Source organism: Eumetopias jubatus, unplaced genomic scaffold (assembly GCF_037043125.1).
Source record: "Eumetopias jubatus isolate StellerSeaLion01/CBP00866 unplaced genomic scaffold, mEumJub1_p1.0 scaffold_7, whole genome shotgun sequence".
NCBI lineage: Eukaryota > Metazoa > Chordata > Mammalia > Carnivora > Otariidae > Eumetopias > Eumetopias jubatus.
Window position 1 is genome coordinate 107187721 of NW_028274813.1, and position 17899 is coordinate 107205619.

The 17899-nt window shown below is 38.8% G+C and overlaps 1 protein-coding gene across 6 annotated transcripts in view; it reads left to right on the forward strand.

Moving 5' to 3' along the window:
* The window catches only part of IQCH (IQ motif containing H), a 201492-nt gene that overhangs the window by 58209 nt on the left and 125384 nt on the right, over positions 1-17899 (forward strand). For 3 of the 6 annotated variants that reach the window (XM_088024875.1, XM_088024876.1, XM_028100290.2), the window contains one exon: positions 3756-3884. In XM_088024875.1, the coding sequence (XP_087881001.1) occupies positions 3756-3884 (129 nt within the window). Of the gene's footprint in view, positions 1-3755; positions 3885-17899 lie in introns of those variants that run through there. The other 3 variants (XM_028100291.2, XM_028100293.1, XM_028100294.1) reach the window with 1 other exon arrangement.

Genomic DNA, 17899 nt, shown 5'->3' on the forward strand with positions numbered 1-17899 from the left:
ACAGGACCTATAAATTTGGGTAATTTCCTCTTTTCTAGAGGTGCTCCAAATATCCTAAGGTTCTTGGGCCTGGACATGACCTTCCTACCACCTGCAAGAATGAAAACCCTATAAGCCATGTACCAGGCCAGGTTTTTGGGAAGACTTTGTAAGCACTGGCTCCATAAAGTCAACCTTAGTTCTTTAAAAGTGACTTGTCATTCATGATTAATAAGTATCACTCTTAAATATGAAATTCCAGACAAAGTCTTGGTTGCATAAGTGATTTTTCCAATTGTATCTTAGTAAAAGGAGAACAGATTTTTATTGAAACTATCCAAGTAACTATATTGCCATGAAAAGTAAAGAGACTCAATGACAGTTTCTGAATTTGGGAGATGAGGGGGAGCACATTTAAAGGATTAGAAGTTTGATTTCCTTATTTCCTAGAAATCTTAAGAATACTCAATTTACATAACTTATTTCTCTCTGTAAGTCAATCTGAACAGAGCTCCTTTAATTTGAGACTTTACAGTCTAATTTATTAATACCATCTGGAGACAGAAAAACATTCTACATTCACAATGAGAGATAAAGGCCTTTCTGAATTACAGATACATAAACATACAGATACAGACAGGGCTTATAGCTTCAACTCTACAATTTCAGCTACAGATGAAAAATAAACACAGAAACACACCAACTGGTCCAGATACCACCTTCTTTGTGGGCATGACATTCCTAGTTGATCTGAGCTCAAAATACACAAGTGGACAAGCAAAAGACTAACAAACTATATTCTCTATTGTCCTCTCACTCAACAGGGAATTAGATCTCTGTTAAGACATTAACCCATTTATGGAGACCACCAAATTCCCAGTCACTGTAGCTACCAATAAGGACTAACTTAGCCATACATGAAGCAAAAAGAAAAACAAAACAAAAAATTAATAGGGAGTAATACTAAAATCAGAAAGACAGACGATAAAGTTCTATTGCCGCTTTGAATTCGCCTGGGGGTGCTAAGAAAATATATGCCTAGACTTGGTTCCCTGTGCTGTGCATCATTTCTGGCAATTTCAGGTGAATCTTCTGCTCATCTTGGTGAGATCTCCAAAATTATTAAAGGACAGATATATTTTAAAGTAAAACCATGACTCTTATACAACTATAAAATGGAGACATCGAAGATTTTATTGAACTCATTGATTAAATGAAGGAATCAGTAGGATGTTACAATTGGCTCCTAGGAGAATCCAAACAAATCAAGAATAGTGAAATAAATTTGCAAATGGACACACGACTGGCTTTTTGGGGGTGACAAAAGCATCATCCCTCTGTGTGACAGAGTTCATTTGCATGCATATAAAACAAGAAATATTTGCACTGCTTTCAGTTTTCTATATATTAACCTTAATCTCTAGAGAATTGTAAAGTAGACTCATCAAAAACAAAGGTGATTACAGGGTCAGATAACTTCCAGAGGTTCCAGCATTTCAGTGAAAAGATACCCAGCCTCTTTTGCTTATCCCAAAGTTGTAACTTTTTCCTTCCAATGGTAAATGTACACACATGTGTTTATCTAAAATTAAGTCAATTGCTCCAACCAGTACTAAAGCAAAGGTTAAAATCATGCTTACATTCTTTGGGATTCTCTCTGAGTGCAGTAATGAAAATATACTGAATTAGTAGGAGCTCTGTTTTTCACATCTGCAAGTCAGGCAGAGTTCTTGGAAACGGGATTTGATACTTAAGGGTGGAAAATAGTTGTGAGGACACAGAATTACTCTTAATATTTTAAGGTAGTTAAATCTAGTGTTAGAAAAATTAAATCCTGAAGTCCTAATTTCAAATGGGGCTTAAAGAGTTGTACTCTGGATGAGAAGTTCTTAAATTTAAAAGTACAAAAGATTGACCTGGAGGGCTTACTAAAAAATGTAGATTACTGTTATGTCCTGGAGGCTTCAATAATACAGATTCCCAGACCCTGACCTCGGAAGTTGGGACAGGCCCAAGAGAGGGCCCAGAAGTCTTCATTTTTAATAAGAAATTCTCCCCCCCCCCGAAATGATTCTGCAGTAAGCAAACTGAAGATTTCTCTTTGGAATCATTGTTTTACAAGTGAAGTCTTCTCCAGCTCCCCAATCCCTCAGTGATCCTTTCTCTGAATTCGTGTAACACTAGATTTTAGCATCCTTAATAACAACATAACATCGTCATCGAGGTCCTCAGGCAAACAGAAACCATATTTGTTCCCCTTAGAATCTGTGCCAACTTCTTCAACTTAATTCAGCTCGGTACACAGCTTGCAGACGAGGATTTCCTTGAGACTCAGAGTTCCTTACTTTCCTTCCTATTACATGAGAGCAACAAGAAGCTGAAGCCCTATCACAAGTTTATTTCACATCCTCCCTGAGTTTCTGGGTTTCTGGCTTCAACACAATAGGTCCACCTTAATGAAAGCATTGCCCCTGCCAGAAGGCTTTGCTCAATTATTCATTGATTCATTTAGTTGTTTATTTATTTCACAGTCTCTTGTCCTTCAAAAGCCCTGGTACCAGGGACACCTGGGTGGCTCAGTCGTTAAGCATCTGCCTTCGGCTCAGGTCATGATCCCAGAGTCCTGGGATCGAGCCCTGCATCGGGCTCCCTGCTCAAGGGGAAGCCTGCTTCTCCCTCTCTCACTCCCCCTGCTTGTGTTACCTCTCTCGCTGTGTCTCTCTCTGTCAAATAAATAAATAAAATCTTAAAAAAAAAAAAAAAAAGCCCTCATACCAGCCATGCTGACATAGTATGAGTTCTAGGGATCATAAATTAGGATCATTAATATTATCCATGTTTCCCAGTTACACTAAATTAATCTATTTGAGCAATCACATCTTCTGGTGACATGAGAAATGTCTAAAAATAACTTTCTTTTGTTGTTGTTGTTTTGTTTTGTTTTTAGAGAGGGAGACTGAGAGCGGAATGTGAAGGGCAGAGGGAGAGGGAGAGAGAGAACCTTAAGCAGATTTCACGCCCAGCACAGAGCCCAACACTGGGCTCAACCTCACGACCCTGAGATCATGACCTGAGCCAAAATCAAGAGTCAGCTGCTTAACCGACTGAGTCACCCAGGCGCCCCTAAAAATAACTTTCTTTTATAAAATATGACTCATTGTAACAACAGGAGAATAGATACAAGCACATAGATTTTCTTTCTTTCAGAACAAAACCTCTCCTTAGTTATGAAGACCGTGTACTTGATTTCTCTGAATTTTAAAAAGAATAACAATGTTATCAATCATTGAAAATGTTAAGTATAAAGAAGTTTTAGTTTGCACTGAAATTATATTTCTACCTTAAGATGAAATTATCTTTTTTTTTAAGATTTTATTTATTTATTTGTCAGGGGAGAGAGAGAGCACGAGCCGGGGGCAGTGGCAGGCAGAGAGAGAAGCAGGCTCCCCACTGAGCCAGGAGCCTGATTTGGGGCTCGATCCCAGGACCCCGGGATCATGACCTGAGCTGAAGGCAGATGCTTAACGACTGAGCCACCCAGGCACCCCACTCCGAAATTATCTTAATACAAGTTTATTTCATAAAACCACTATGGGAAATGCCATTTTATCTTAGGTTAGAATATTAGGCTTAAACGAACGTGTACTCTAATGGTTTCTTCATGCAAAGGATTAAGGCACTAGATGTGCTCTCACAAATAAGAAGACTATTCGTCTAGATCTCCGACTTTGTAGAAATGCTTGGAGTTAAAGTCATATTCTAACCTTCCTTCTCAGGGATTTTAAGTATGATTGAACGAGGACTGATTCCACCGACAGCAAGGATTACCTTTCAGAACCCACCCATTATCCCGAGAGCAGCTCCTCTGCATAATTTTGATGAAGCACGTAAGATCCCAGCTGCCGGTAAGACAGCCCTGCCTGTATGCTTAGCTGGGGATACTCAGGAATTACCTCCCACCAAATCTAGTCTTCCAGTATCCAACTTTTATCTTCAATGATAGGACAAGATGAAAGCTGTAAGGGTTCTAAGTTTCACTTGACCGAATAAAGTAACTTTAGTCTCTTTGTCAAATACCTACGCACGGCCTGTTGTGTCAGAAGGTTGGTATTTTCAAGGGGCTTGCAGCTTGGTTGGGAAAACAAGACAGATAGAACAAAGATAAATAACAATACAAAGAAGCAAAGAGTAAAAACCCAAGAGTTGTTAAAGTCTAGTGCTACAGGTGTTCAAAGGAACAGTTGTGGAGGGGCGATATAAGAGACTTCAAAGAAGAGCCTCGATGAAATAGGGTGTCCAAGAAAAGTGTCAACCTGGATTCTACTAACCACTTGCAGAAGCCCAGGCAAGCCATTTACCTTCTCTGGGCTCCAGCTTCCCCAGTTATAAAATGAAGGGCTTTGGGCTAAATGAACTCATCTGTTCAACAAATATGTGTTGAATGCCTGCTTTATCAAAGGTAGCTTTTAAGGGCTGGGGATCCAACAGAGAATAAGTCAGACAACATTTCTGCCCCCAGGGTGCTTACATTCCAGTGGGAGAAACAGATAATAAGCAGGTGAGTAAATGAGAATTTGAGCTAGTGGTAAGTGCTAGAAATTAAACAATATGAATGAGATAATGGTAAGGAGGTGGTCACTTTGCTTGTAAGGGAAGGGTCAGGGAATGCATCTTCAGAAGACGTATGAGGCTTGGGCTGAGGTACAAAGGATCAGAAGAAGCCAGTCAGGTGAAGATCTAGGGAAAAGCATTCCAGATATAGGCCAGCACAGATACAAGGGCCTAAGGACTAAGGAGAGAATGAGCAAGGCTGGTGTGGCTGGAGAGCCAAAAGCCAGGGAGAGAAGGGAGGAGATGAGGCTGGAAAATAGAGAGGAATGACACGACATAGCCTGGAGCGGAGACTACGAGTTGTCCTCAATATTCATTCTTCCCTACTTCCACGGTAATGGAGTCATGCATGGGCACATGTCAGCTTAGCTAAAGACAACATTTCCCAGGGTTCCTTTCAGCTAGGTGTGCCCTGTGACCAGGTTCTGGACAAAGAGGATGGAAGCAGAAGTAGGAAGGGAAACTTCCGGGCTGAGCCCATAAGAGGAAAGGAGCATGGTCTCCCCCTTTCCTTTCCCCTCTGGCTAGCTGGGAGGCAGATGTGATAGGCAAGCACGTGAGAGCCACCGGTGGAACTCTGTGTTCCATCCCCGAGTCTGGCAGAGCTGCCCTACCAACCTGGGACTGTTTTCCTTCCTTCCAACTCTTGTGTGAGAGAGAAATAAACTCTTAATTTGTTTAAACCACTCTATGTATTTTAGGATCTTTCTCTGTAAACATCTTTCACTACAGCAGAACTACATGGCAGCCTTTCAAACCATGATGAAGAGTTGGATTTAACTAAATACAACAAGAGCCCACTCAAAGGTTTAAACAAGAGGATGAAGTGATCTGATTTATATTTTAATAAGACCATTCTGACTACTTTACAGCTAATGAATCATAGGGGAGCATGAGTGGAAACAAGAAGACTAGTTAAAGGCTATGTCTGTAAACCATATGAGAAATGACAGTGGATTTGAGGAGGTGTCAGAGGATATGAAGAGAGGTGAAAAAAATCAGGTAGAATTTTGGAAGTAGAGCCATGATGACTCACTGATGGATAGGAGGGAAACAGAGACATTATGGACAAATATGTATAAATGTATGAATGAATTATGTATGAATGTGCCCCAATTTTGTATCCATTCTACTGTTGATGGGAATTTCATGGTTTATAGTATAGGGCCATTAGGAATAATACTACTTTGAACATTCTCATACATGTCTTTTAATGCATATACATATGCATTTCTGCCGGATACATATCAAAAAGTAGAATTGCTTTGTCATGGGGTACACATATGCTCAGGTTTAGTAGATCTTGCCAAACGATTTTCCAAGGTGGTTAATGATGATTTATTTTCCTACTAGCAGTACATGTGAATTCCAGATAAAATATATCTTTGTCAACACTTGATTTCAGTTTCATGTCTTTTAAAAATTTTGGCCCTCCTGATGAGTTTGTTGTGGTATCTCTTTGTGGGTTTAATCTTCACTTCCCTGATGACCAATAAAGTTGAGCAGGTTTTGGTAGGTGTATTCATCCTTCGAGTATCTTCTTTTAAAATGTGATTTAAGACTTTAACCTATTTTTTGAAAAATGGGTTTTCTTTCTTTTTCTGGGTTATTTATAGGAATTATCTATACATTCTGGATTCTAATCTTTTATCGGTTATATGTATTGCAAATAATTTTTCCTACTCTGTGTTGGCATTTCGTTCTCCTACTGGTGTCCTTTTTCAATAGAACTTTTGATTTTGAGATCATCGTAGGTTCGCATAGAGTTGCAAGAAATAATACAGAGAGATCCCTTGCACTCTTAACTCAGTTTTCCCCAATAATAATGTATGGCAAAACTCTAGTGCAATATCACAACTGGGATATCAACACAGCCAATATACAGGATATTTTCCTCACTGGGAGGATATCTCATGTTGTCCTTTTATAGCCACATGCACTCCTCTCCCACCCACACCCCTTCAACAATCCCTGCCAACAACAGTCTGGTCTCCATTTCTATAATTTGGTCATTTTAAATATGTTAAATAAATGGACGCATGCATCGTGTAACCTTTTGGAATTGGTTTTTGTTGCTCAGCATAAATCTTGGAAGATTCATCCAGATTGTTGTTTATATCAAGAGTTTGTTCCTTGTTATCGCTGACTAGTACTCCACAATATGAATGTAGCACAGATGTTAAACCATTCACCTATTGGAGGATATGTGGTTTGTTTCCAGCCTGGGGCTACTATGAATTAAGCTGAATGTGGACTGGATTAACTGACTCATATGCAAATAACAGAGTATAGAAAGGGTAAAAATAGAAAATTTACAGTTCAGAAACCTGGCAAACCCTAACTTAACCAAAGGACCATGGTTAATACCACCAGGGATGCCATGTTGATAGCCTATGTCCTCTGATATGATGTGGTAAGGAGGGGACTTCACCTCTGTGGTATTCTGCCTAAAACCCCATAACCTCATTCTAACTATGAGAAAGACATCAAATAAACCCAAACTGACAAAATTCTACAAATTACTTATACTCCTCAAAACTATTAAGGTCATGAAAAATAGGGAAAGACTGAGAAACTGTCACAGACCAGAGGAGACTAAGAAGCCATGATAACCTAATACACTATGATATCCTGATCAGATCTTGGAAGAGTAAAAGGACAGTATAAAAACTAGTGATGGTGGGGGCGGAGCAAGAGGGCGGAGGAGCAGGAGACCTGGATTTCATCTGGTCTCAGGAATTCAGCTGAATAGGGATCAAACCATTCTGAACACCTACGAACTGAACAGGAGACCAAAGAAGAGAGTAGCAACAACTCTCTGAACAGAGAAGCGACCACTTTCTGGAAGGTAGGACGTGCGGAGAAGTGAATCCGAGGCGATATTCGGGAGGACAGACGGCGGGGGAGAGGGCCTCCGTTGGCCGCTTCTGGCAAGTGCTAGAGCCGCGGAGCACAAAATCGGACCTTTTAGAAGTCGGCTCCGCTGAGGGACGTCGCTCCAGTGGTTAAGCGGGGGGTGGAACCCTCGCGGGACAGTGTGGTCTCAGGACCCTCGGGGTCACAGAAAGACCGGGGGTGCCTGAGTGCGGCAGAGCTCCCAGGTATCGGAGCAGGGAAGCCGGCTGCAGAGACGGAGCCGAGGCGCGGGCTCTCAGCTCGGGGTTGCCATAAACCATGATCCGCGGCCCAGTCGGGCCACTGCGCCTCCAGCAGGGACCCAACAAGCGGCAGAGCCGGGGAGACTCCCCTTCCTCCCCCGGGAGGAGCGGCGCAGGAGCGCACCGCAGGGATCTGCTGGGTTTGGAGACTCCACACGGGGTCGGGTGCCAGACATAGAAACGCTCGGTCACAGGCCGGGTGAGCACGGAGTGCGGCCAGAGACCAGGGAGATGGGAGTGACTGCTTTTCTCTGGGAGCACACTGAGGAGCGGAGCCCCGACTTCTCAGCTCCTCCGGGCGGAGATTGGGAAGCCACCATTTTCACCCTGGTCCTCCAAAGCTGTACCAGAGCTTGCAGGGAACAAAAGATCCTGAGAGCAAACCCGAGCAGCTTGCTTAGCCCGGACCGACAAGGGCGGGGCAATTCCGCCTCCGGCAAAGACATTTGGGAACCACGGCAACAGGCCCCTCCCCCAGAAGATCAGCACGAACAGCCAGCAGGCCAAGACTAAGTTTACCGATCAATGAGAACGCGAGAACTCCAGCCCTACGGGAATACTGCACATAGAATTTGTGGCTTTTTTTACCATGATTCATTAGTTTTCAAAGTTAATTTTTTTAACTGTTTTTTTTTTAATTTTTCTTTTTCCCTTTTTCAACCAACATCTTATCAATCCCTTTTTTAAAAAAACATTTTTTATTTTTCATTTTTAGAGTCATATTTTATCCCTGCATAGTAGTTACCCTTATTTTTGGCATATATATATAAGTTGCTCTCTCTTTAAAATTTTGAGATACAGTTTCTTCTAACAGATCAAAATATACCCTAAACCACTAGTGTATGGCTTTGTTCTAGTCTCCTGCCTGATCACATTCTCTCCCTTTTTTTTCTTTTTTTTTTAAATCTTCTCTTTTTACAAACAACTTCTTATCTTATCAATTCCTTTTATAAAATCTTTTATAATTTTCATCTTTACAGTCCATCCTTCCATCCCTTCATTGTATCAACCCTTATTTTGTACATATATAAGTCTTTCTTCCTTTAAAATTTTAGGAGGCACTTTTTTCTAACAGACCAAAATACACGCCAAATACACCCAAAATCTAGGTTGTGGCACTGATCTATGCACTAGCCTGATCATATTTGATCATATACTCTTTTTTTGTATTGTTCTGTTTTTGTTTTTATCTTTTTCTTTTTGTTTTTTTTTCCCTCTTTCTTTTTTCTTTCTTTCCCTTTCTTTTCCTCTGGTTTCAGGTCTTTTCTGATTTGTATAGAGTATTTTTGCTGGGACGTTGTTAACCTATTAGCATTTTGTTCTCTCATTCATCTATTCTCCTCTGGACAAAATGACAAGATGAAAAAAATCACCTCAGCAAAAAGAACAAGAGGTAGTACCGTGAGCCAGGGACCTACTCAATACGGACATTAGTACGATGTCGGACCTAGAGTTCAGAATCATGACTTTAAAGATACTAGCTGGGCTTAAAAAAAGCGTGGAAGTTATTAGAGAAACCCTTTCTGGAACCATAAAAGGACTAAAATCTAACCAAGTCGAAATCAAAAAGGCTATTAATGAGGTGCAATCAAAAATGGGGGCACTAACTGCTAGGATAAATGAGGCAGAAGAGAGAATCAGCGATATAGAAGACCAAATGATGGAAAATAAAGAAGGTGAGAAAAAGAGAAAGAAACAACTACAGGATCACGGGGGCAGAATTCAAGAGATAAGTGATACGATAAGACGAAACAACATTAGAATAATTGGGATCCCAGAAGAAGAAGAAAGAGAGAGAGGGGCAGAAGGTATATTGGAGCAAATAATAGCAGAGAACTTCCCTAATGTGAGGAAGGAAACAGGCATCAAAATCCAGGAGGCATAGAGAACCCCTCTCAAAATCAATAAAAATAGGTCAACACCCCGACATCTAATAGTAAAACTTACGAGTCTCAGAGACAAAGAGAAAATTCTGAAAGCAGCTCGGGAGAAGAGATATGTAACCTACAATGGTAGAAATATTAGATTGGCAAAAGACCTATCCACAGAGACTTGGCAGGCCAGAAAGGACTGGCATGATATCTTCAGAGCGCTAAACGAGAAAAATATGCAGCCAAGAATACTATATCCAGCTAGGCTCTCATTGAAAATTGAAGGAGAGATAAAAAGTTTCCAGGACAAAAAAAAACTAAAGGAATTTGCAAACACGAAACCAGCCGTCCAAGAAATATTGAAAGGGGTCCTCTAAGCAAAGAGAGAGCCTAAAAGCAGCATAGATCAGAAAGGAACACAGACAATATACAGTAACAGTCACCTTACAGGCAATACAATGGCACTAGGGGCGCCTGGGTGGCTCAGTCGTTAAGCGTCTGCCTTTGGCTCAGGTCATGATCCCAGGGTCCTGAGATCGAGCCCTGCATCGGGCTCCCTGCTCAGCGGGGAGTCTCCTTCTCCCTCTCCTGCTCGCCCTGCTTGTGCTCTCTCTCTCTCTGTCAAATAAATAAATAAAATCTTTAAAAAAAAATACAATGGCACTGAATTCATACCTTTCAATAGTTACCCTGAATGTAAATGGGCTAAATGCCCCAATCAAAAGACACAGGCTATCAGATTGGATTAAAAAACAAGATCCATCAATATGCTGTCTGCAACAGACTCATTTTAGACTCAAAGACACCCCCAGATTGAAAGTGAGGGGGTGGAAAACCATTTACCATGCTAATGGACACCAAAAGAAAGCTGGGGTGGCAATCCTTCTATCAGACACATTAGATTTTAAAACAAAGACTGTAATAAGAGAAGAAGAAGGACACTATATCCTACTTAAAGGGTCTATCCAACAAGAAGATCTAACAATTGTAAATATCTATGCCCCGAACATGGGAGCAGCCAATTATATAAGGCAATTAATAACAAAAGCGAAGAAACACATTTGACAACAATACAATAATAGTGGGGGACTTTAACACCCCCCTGACTGAAATGGACAGATCATCTAAGCAAAATATCAACAAGGAAATAAAGACTTTAAATGACACACTGGACCAAATGGACTTCACAGACATATTCAGAACATTCCATCCCAAAGCAACAGAATACATATTCTTCTCTAGTGCCCATGGAACATTCTCCAGAATTGATCACATCCTAGGTCACAAATCAGGTCTCAACCGGTACCAAACGACTGGGATTATTCCCTGCATATTTTCAGACCACACTGCTTTGAAACTAGAACTCGATCACAAGAGGAAAGTCGGAAAGAACTCAAATACATGGAGGCTAAAGAGCATCCTACTAAAGAATGAATGGGTCAACCAGGAAATTAAAGAAGATTTTAAAAAATTCATGGAAACCAATGAAAATGAAAACACAACTGTTCAAAATCTTTGGGATACAGCAAAGGCAGTCCTGAGAGGAAAGTATAGAGCAATACAAGCCTTTCTCAAGAAACAAGAAAGGTCTCAAATACACAACCTAACCCTACACCTAAAGGAGCTGGAGAAAGAGCAGCAAATAAAGCCTAAACCCAGCAGAAGAAGAGAAATAATAAAGATCAGAGCAGAAATCAATGAACTAGAAACCAAAAGAACAGTAGAACAGATCCATGAAACTAGGAGCTGGTTCTCTGAAAGAATTAACAAGATTGATAAACCCCTGGCCAGACTTATCAAAAAGAAAAGAGAAATGACCCACAAATCAACAAAATCATGAATGAAAGAGGAGAGATCACAACCAACACCAAAGAAATACAAACAATGATAAGAACATATTATGAGCAACTCTATGCCAGCAAATTAGATAACCTGGAAGAAATGGGTGCATTCCTAGAGATGTATCAACTACCAAAACTGAACCAGGAAGAAATAGAAAACCTGAACAGACCTATAACCACTAAGGAAATTGAAGCAGTCATCAAAAATCTCCCAACAAACAAAAGCCCAGGGCCAGATGGCTTCCCAGGGGAATTCTATCACACATTTAAAGAAGAATTAATACCTATTCTCCTGAAACTGTTCCAAAAAATAGAAATGGAAGGAAAATTTCCAAACTCATTTTATGAGGCCAGCATTACCTTGATCCCAAAACCTGACAAAGACCCCATCCAAAAGGAGAATTACAGACCAATATCCTTGATGAACATGGATGCAAAAATTCTCACCAAAATACTAGCCAATAGGATCCAACGGTACATTAAAAGGATTATTCACCATGACCAAGTGGGATTTATCCCTGGGCTGCAAGCCTGGTTCAACATCCGCAAATCAATCAACGTGATACAAGACATTAACAAAAGAAAGAACAAGAACCATATGATCCTCTCAATAGATGCAGAAAAAGATTTGACAAAGTACAGCATCCTTTCTTGATCAAAACTCTTCAGAGTATAGGGATAGAGGGTACATACCTCAATATCATAAAAGCCATCTATGAAAAACCTACAGCAAATATCTTTCTCAATGGGGAAAAGCTGAGAGCTTTCCCCCTAAGGTCAGGAACGCGGCAGGGATGTCCACTCTCACCACTGCTATTCAACATAGTATTAGAAGTCCTGGCCACAGCAATCAGACAACAAAAAGAAATCAAAGGCATCCAAATCGGCAAAGAGGAAGTCAAACTCTCACTCTTTGCAAATGATATGATACTGTATGTGGAAAACCCAAAAGACTCCACCCCAAAACTGCTAGAACTCATACAGGAATTCAGTCAAGTAGCAGGATATAAAATCAATGCACAGATATCAGTGGCATTCCTATACACCAACAACAAGACAGAAGAGAGACAAATCAAGGAGTCAATCCCATTTACAACTGCACCCAAAACCATTAGATACTTAGGAATAAATTTAACCAAAGAGGCAAAGGATCTGTACTCAGAAAACTATAAAATACTCGTGAAAGAAACTGAGGAAGACACAAAGAAATGGAAAAACGTTCCATGCTCATGGATTGGAAGAACAAACATTGTGAAGATGTCAATGCTACCTAGAGCAATCTACACATTCAATGCAATCCCCATCAAAATACCATCCACTTTTTGCAAAGACATGGAACAAATAATCCTAAAATTTGTATGGAACCAGAAGAGACCCCGAATAGCCAGAGGAATGTTGAAAAAGAAAAGCAAAGCTGGCAGCATCACAATTCCGGACCTCCAGCTCTATTACAAAGCTGTCATCATCAAGACAGTATGGTACTGGCACAAAAACAGACACATAGATCAATGGAACAGAATAGAGAGCCCAGAAATGGACCCTCAACTCTATGGTCCACTCATCTTTGACAAAGCAGGAAAGAATGTCCAGTGGAAAAAAGACAGTCTCTTCAACAAATGGTGTTGGGAAAATTGGACAGCCACATGCAGAAGAATGAAACTTGGCCCTTTCCTTACACCACACACAAAAATAGACTCCAAATGGTTGAAAGACCTAAACGTGAGACAGGAGTCCATCCAAATCCTAAAGGAGAACACAGGCAGCAACCTCTTCGACCTCAGCCGCAGCAACTTCTTCCTAGAAACATCGCCAAAGGCAAGGGAAGCAAGGGCAAAAATGAACTATTGGGATTTCATCAAGATAAAAAGCTTTTGCACAACAAAAGAGACAGTCCACAAAACCAAAAGACAACCGACAGAATGGGAGAAGATATTTGCAAATGACATATCAAATAAAGGGCTAGTACCCAAAATCTATAAAGAACTTATCCAACTCAACACCCAAGGAACAAATAATCCAATCAAGAAATGGGCAGAAGACATGAACAGACATTTTTCCAAAGAAGACATCCAAATGGCCAACAGACACGTGAAAAAGTACTCAACATCGCTCGGCATCAGGGAAATCCAAATCAAAACCTCAATGAGATACCACCTCACACCAGCCAGAATGGCGAAAATTAACAAGTCAGGAAACGACAGATGTTGGCGGGGATGCGGAGAAAGGGGAACTCTCCTACACTGTTGGTGGGAATGCAAGCTGCACTTGCACAGTGTGGAGGTTCCTCAAACAGTTGAAAATAGAGCTACCATATGATCCAGCAATTGCACTACTGGGTATTTACCCCAAAGATACAAATGTAGCGATCCGAAGGGGTACGTGCACCACAATGTTTATAGCAGCAATGTCCACAATAGCCAAACTGAAAAGAGCCAAGATGGCCATCGACAGATGAATGGATAAAGAAGAGGTGGTATATATACACAATGGAATATTATGCAGCCATCAAAAGGAATGAGATCTTGCCATTTGCAACGACGTGGAGGGAACTGGAGGGTGTTATGCTGAGTGAAATAAGTCAATCAGAGAAAGACATGTATCATATGACCTCACTGATATGAGGAATTAATCTCAGGAAACAGACTGAGGGTTGCTGGAGTGGTGGGGGTGGGAGGGATGGGGTGGCTGGGTGATAGACATTGGGGAGGGTATGTGCTATGGTGAGCGCTGTGAATTGTGCAAGACTGTTGAATCACAGATCTGTACCTCTGAAACAAATAATGCAACATATGTTAAGAAAAAAGAAAAAGAAGAAGATAGCAGGAGGGGAAGAATGAAGGGGAGTAAGTCGGAGGGGGAGACGAACCATGAGAGACGATGGACTCTGAAAAACAAACTGAGGGTTCTAGAGGGGAGGGGGGTGGGGGGATGGGTTAGCCTGGTGATGGGTATTAAAGAAGGCACATTCTGCATGGAGCACTGGGTGTTATGCACAAACAATGAATCATGGAACACTACATCCAAAACTAATGATGTAATGTACGGTGATTAACATAACAATAAAAAATTTTAAAAAAACTAGTGATATCTGAATGAAGACTGGAATTTAGTTAATAGTGATATACCAATGATGGTTTCTTAGTTTTGACAAATGTACCATGGAATGAAAGTTGTTAACATTAGGGGAAATTGAATGAGGGTATACAGCAATTTTCTGTAAATCTAAAAGTAGTCCAAATTTAAAGTTTGGTGTTTTTTTTTTAAAGTCAAAAATAAATGATAGGAAAAGGCATCAATTAAGTGTAAATTTAAAATTAATAAAAAATGAGACAGATGGGAAAAAAATACACCATGCAAAAAATAATCCAAAAAATCTAGATTGCCGCTATTAATATCAAACAAGACACAATGACAAGGATAAAGAAGGATATCAATGATAAAAGGGCCAGTTCAGCAAAAAAGACATAACAATCCTGTGTATGTACCTAAGAGCAGAGATTTAAAATACTTGAAGCAAAAATCTATAACAATATAGATGACTTGAACATTATCAACCTATTTTAACATATCTAAGGAATTAAAACAAAGAGCAGAATGCTCATTCATTTCAAATGCATATGGAACTTTCAACAAAATAGACAATATTCTGGACCATAAAAAGAATCTTAACAAACTTAAAAGAACTGAAATTATACAAAATAGTTCTCTGACCATAACGTAGTTAAATGAGAAATGAATTAAAGAAAACTATCTGGAAAATTTCCCAAATACTTGCAAATTAAAGAACATACTTTTAAGTAACCCAGTGGTCAAAGAGGAAATCACAAGATTATTTAAAAATCTTTTGAATTGAATGAAAATAACAACACAATATATCAAAATTTATAGAATGCAACTGAAGTAGTATTTGTACAAAAATTATAGCATTAGATGTTTATATTAGAAAATAAGATAGATCTGAAATTATCTAAGTCCCAACTTTAAGAAACTAGAAAAAGAAAAGCAGAAAGAAGGAAATAATAGAAATGAAAGTAAAGGGCAATGAAACTGAAAATAGATAAAAATGGTATTATTTTATCTATTTTATTTTATACTTATTTTTTATTTAGTATTAAATATAGTAATAATGCTATAAAATAGTATTATTTTATCTATTTTATTTTATATTTATTTTGTTTTATTTAGTATTATTTTACCTATTTTATCTAAGTAGTATTTATACAGAAAATTATAGCATTAGATGTTTATATTAGAAAGCAAGATAGATCTGTAATTAATTATCTAAGCCCCAAATTTAAGAAACTAGACAAAGAAAAGCAGAAAGAAGGAAATAATAGAAATGAAAGTAAAAGGAATTGAAATTAAAAATAGATAAAAATAGAGAAACTTATTGAAATCAAAATCTGTTTCTTGGAGAATATCAACAAAATTGGTAAACCTCTAGCCTAACAAAGGACTACCAAAGATAAAAAGAGATAAGGCACAAACTACTAATACCACAAATGAAAGAGGAGACATCATTACAAATCCTATAGACTTTTAAAGGATGATATGAGAACATTGTAAATGTTCTCACAACTTAGACTAATGGACAAACTCTTTGAAAGACAGACACTACCAAAGCTCACTCAAGAAGAAACAGATGACCTAACTAGTCCTTATCTATTAAGGAAATTTAATTTGTACTCAAAACTTTCTCAGAAAGAAAACACTAGTTCCAGATGGCATCCCTGGTGAGTTCTACCAAACAATTAAGAAAGAAATATTACAAATTCTACACAAATTCTTCTAGAAAATAGAATAAGAGAAAACAGTCTTCAGACCATTTCATAAAGCCAGCATTACCCTGATATCACAACCAGACAAAGACATCAGAAGACAAGAAAACCATAGGCTGTTATTCTTCATGAAAAGAGATGTAAAAATCCTCCACAAAATATTAGCAAATTGAATCCCACAATATAAAAAAAGAATAATATATCATGACCATGTAGGGTTTATCCTAAGAATGCAAGACTGTTTCAACATTAAAAAATCAATCAGTGTAAATCATCACATTCAACAGACGAAAGAAGAAGAGCCATATGACCATCTCCATCTCAATACATAAAAATAAAATAAAATGCAACATCTATGAAACAATAATACCTTTAAAAAAAATCTAAGGAAACTAAAAATAAAGGGGAATTTTCTCAGCCTCATATAGTGCATCTACAGCTAAAATCATACTTAATAGTGAAAGACCAACTGCTTTCTCTATAAGATCAGGAACAAGGCAAGGATGTCCACTCTTACCACAGCTATTCAACATTGTATGGAAGGTCCTAGCCAATACAATGAGGTAAGAAAAGAATAGAAAATAAAGAAATTAAACTGTCTTTATAAACAGAATGATTACTACATAGAAAATTTGAAAGATCTACCAAAAAAAGATAATAGAATAAATAATAAAGTTCAGCCTGGTTTCAGGATACCAGATTAATATATAAAAATTAAGGGGTGCCTGGGTGGCTCAGTTGATTAAGTGACTGCCTTCGGCTCAGGTCATGATCCCAGGGTCCTGGGATCGAGCCCCGCATCAGGCTCCCTGCATGGCAGGAAGCCTGCTTCTCCCTCTCCCACTCCCCCTGCTTTTGTGTTCCCTCTCTCACTGTCTTGCTCTCTCTCTCTGTCAATTAAATAAATAAAATCTTTAAATATATATATATAAATTAATTGAATTTCTATATACTAGAAATGAATAATTGGAAATTGAATTTTTAAAAACAATACCAGGATGCCTGGCTGGCTCAGTCAATTGAGCATGTGACTCTTGGTCTCAAGGTCATGAGTTTGAGCCCCATGTTTGGTGTACACTTTACTTAAAACAACAACAACAAAAACAATGCCGTTAAAATAATACCAAATAATTAAATACTTAGGCAGAAAACTAAAAAATTATGTGCAAGATCTGTATACTGAAAACTCCAAAATGCTAATGAAAAAAAAATTCAAACAACACCTAAATAAATGGAAAGGTAAGCCATGTTCATGGATCTGAAGACTCAATATTGTTATGTTAATCATCCCAAAGTTGTCTATAAACTCAGTGCAATCCAAATCAAGATCAATAGAATATTTTTGTAGAACTTGACAGGCCAATTCTAAAATTTATATGGAAAAGCAAACATGGTACAATAGCCAAAATAATTTTGAAAAAGAAAAGTAACATTGGAGGACTCAAGTTCTCTGAGTTAGTATAAAGTTATAGATATTGGAACAGTGTGCTATTAGCAAAAGGATAAGTATAGAGATCCATAGAGCAGAATAGAGAGTTCAGGAGTAGCCCTACACATCCATGGTTAATTGATCTTCAACAAGGATGCAAAGGCAATTCAATGGAGAAACGATAGTCTTTTTCAACAAATGGTGCTGGAACAATTGAAGATAGATATATAGA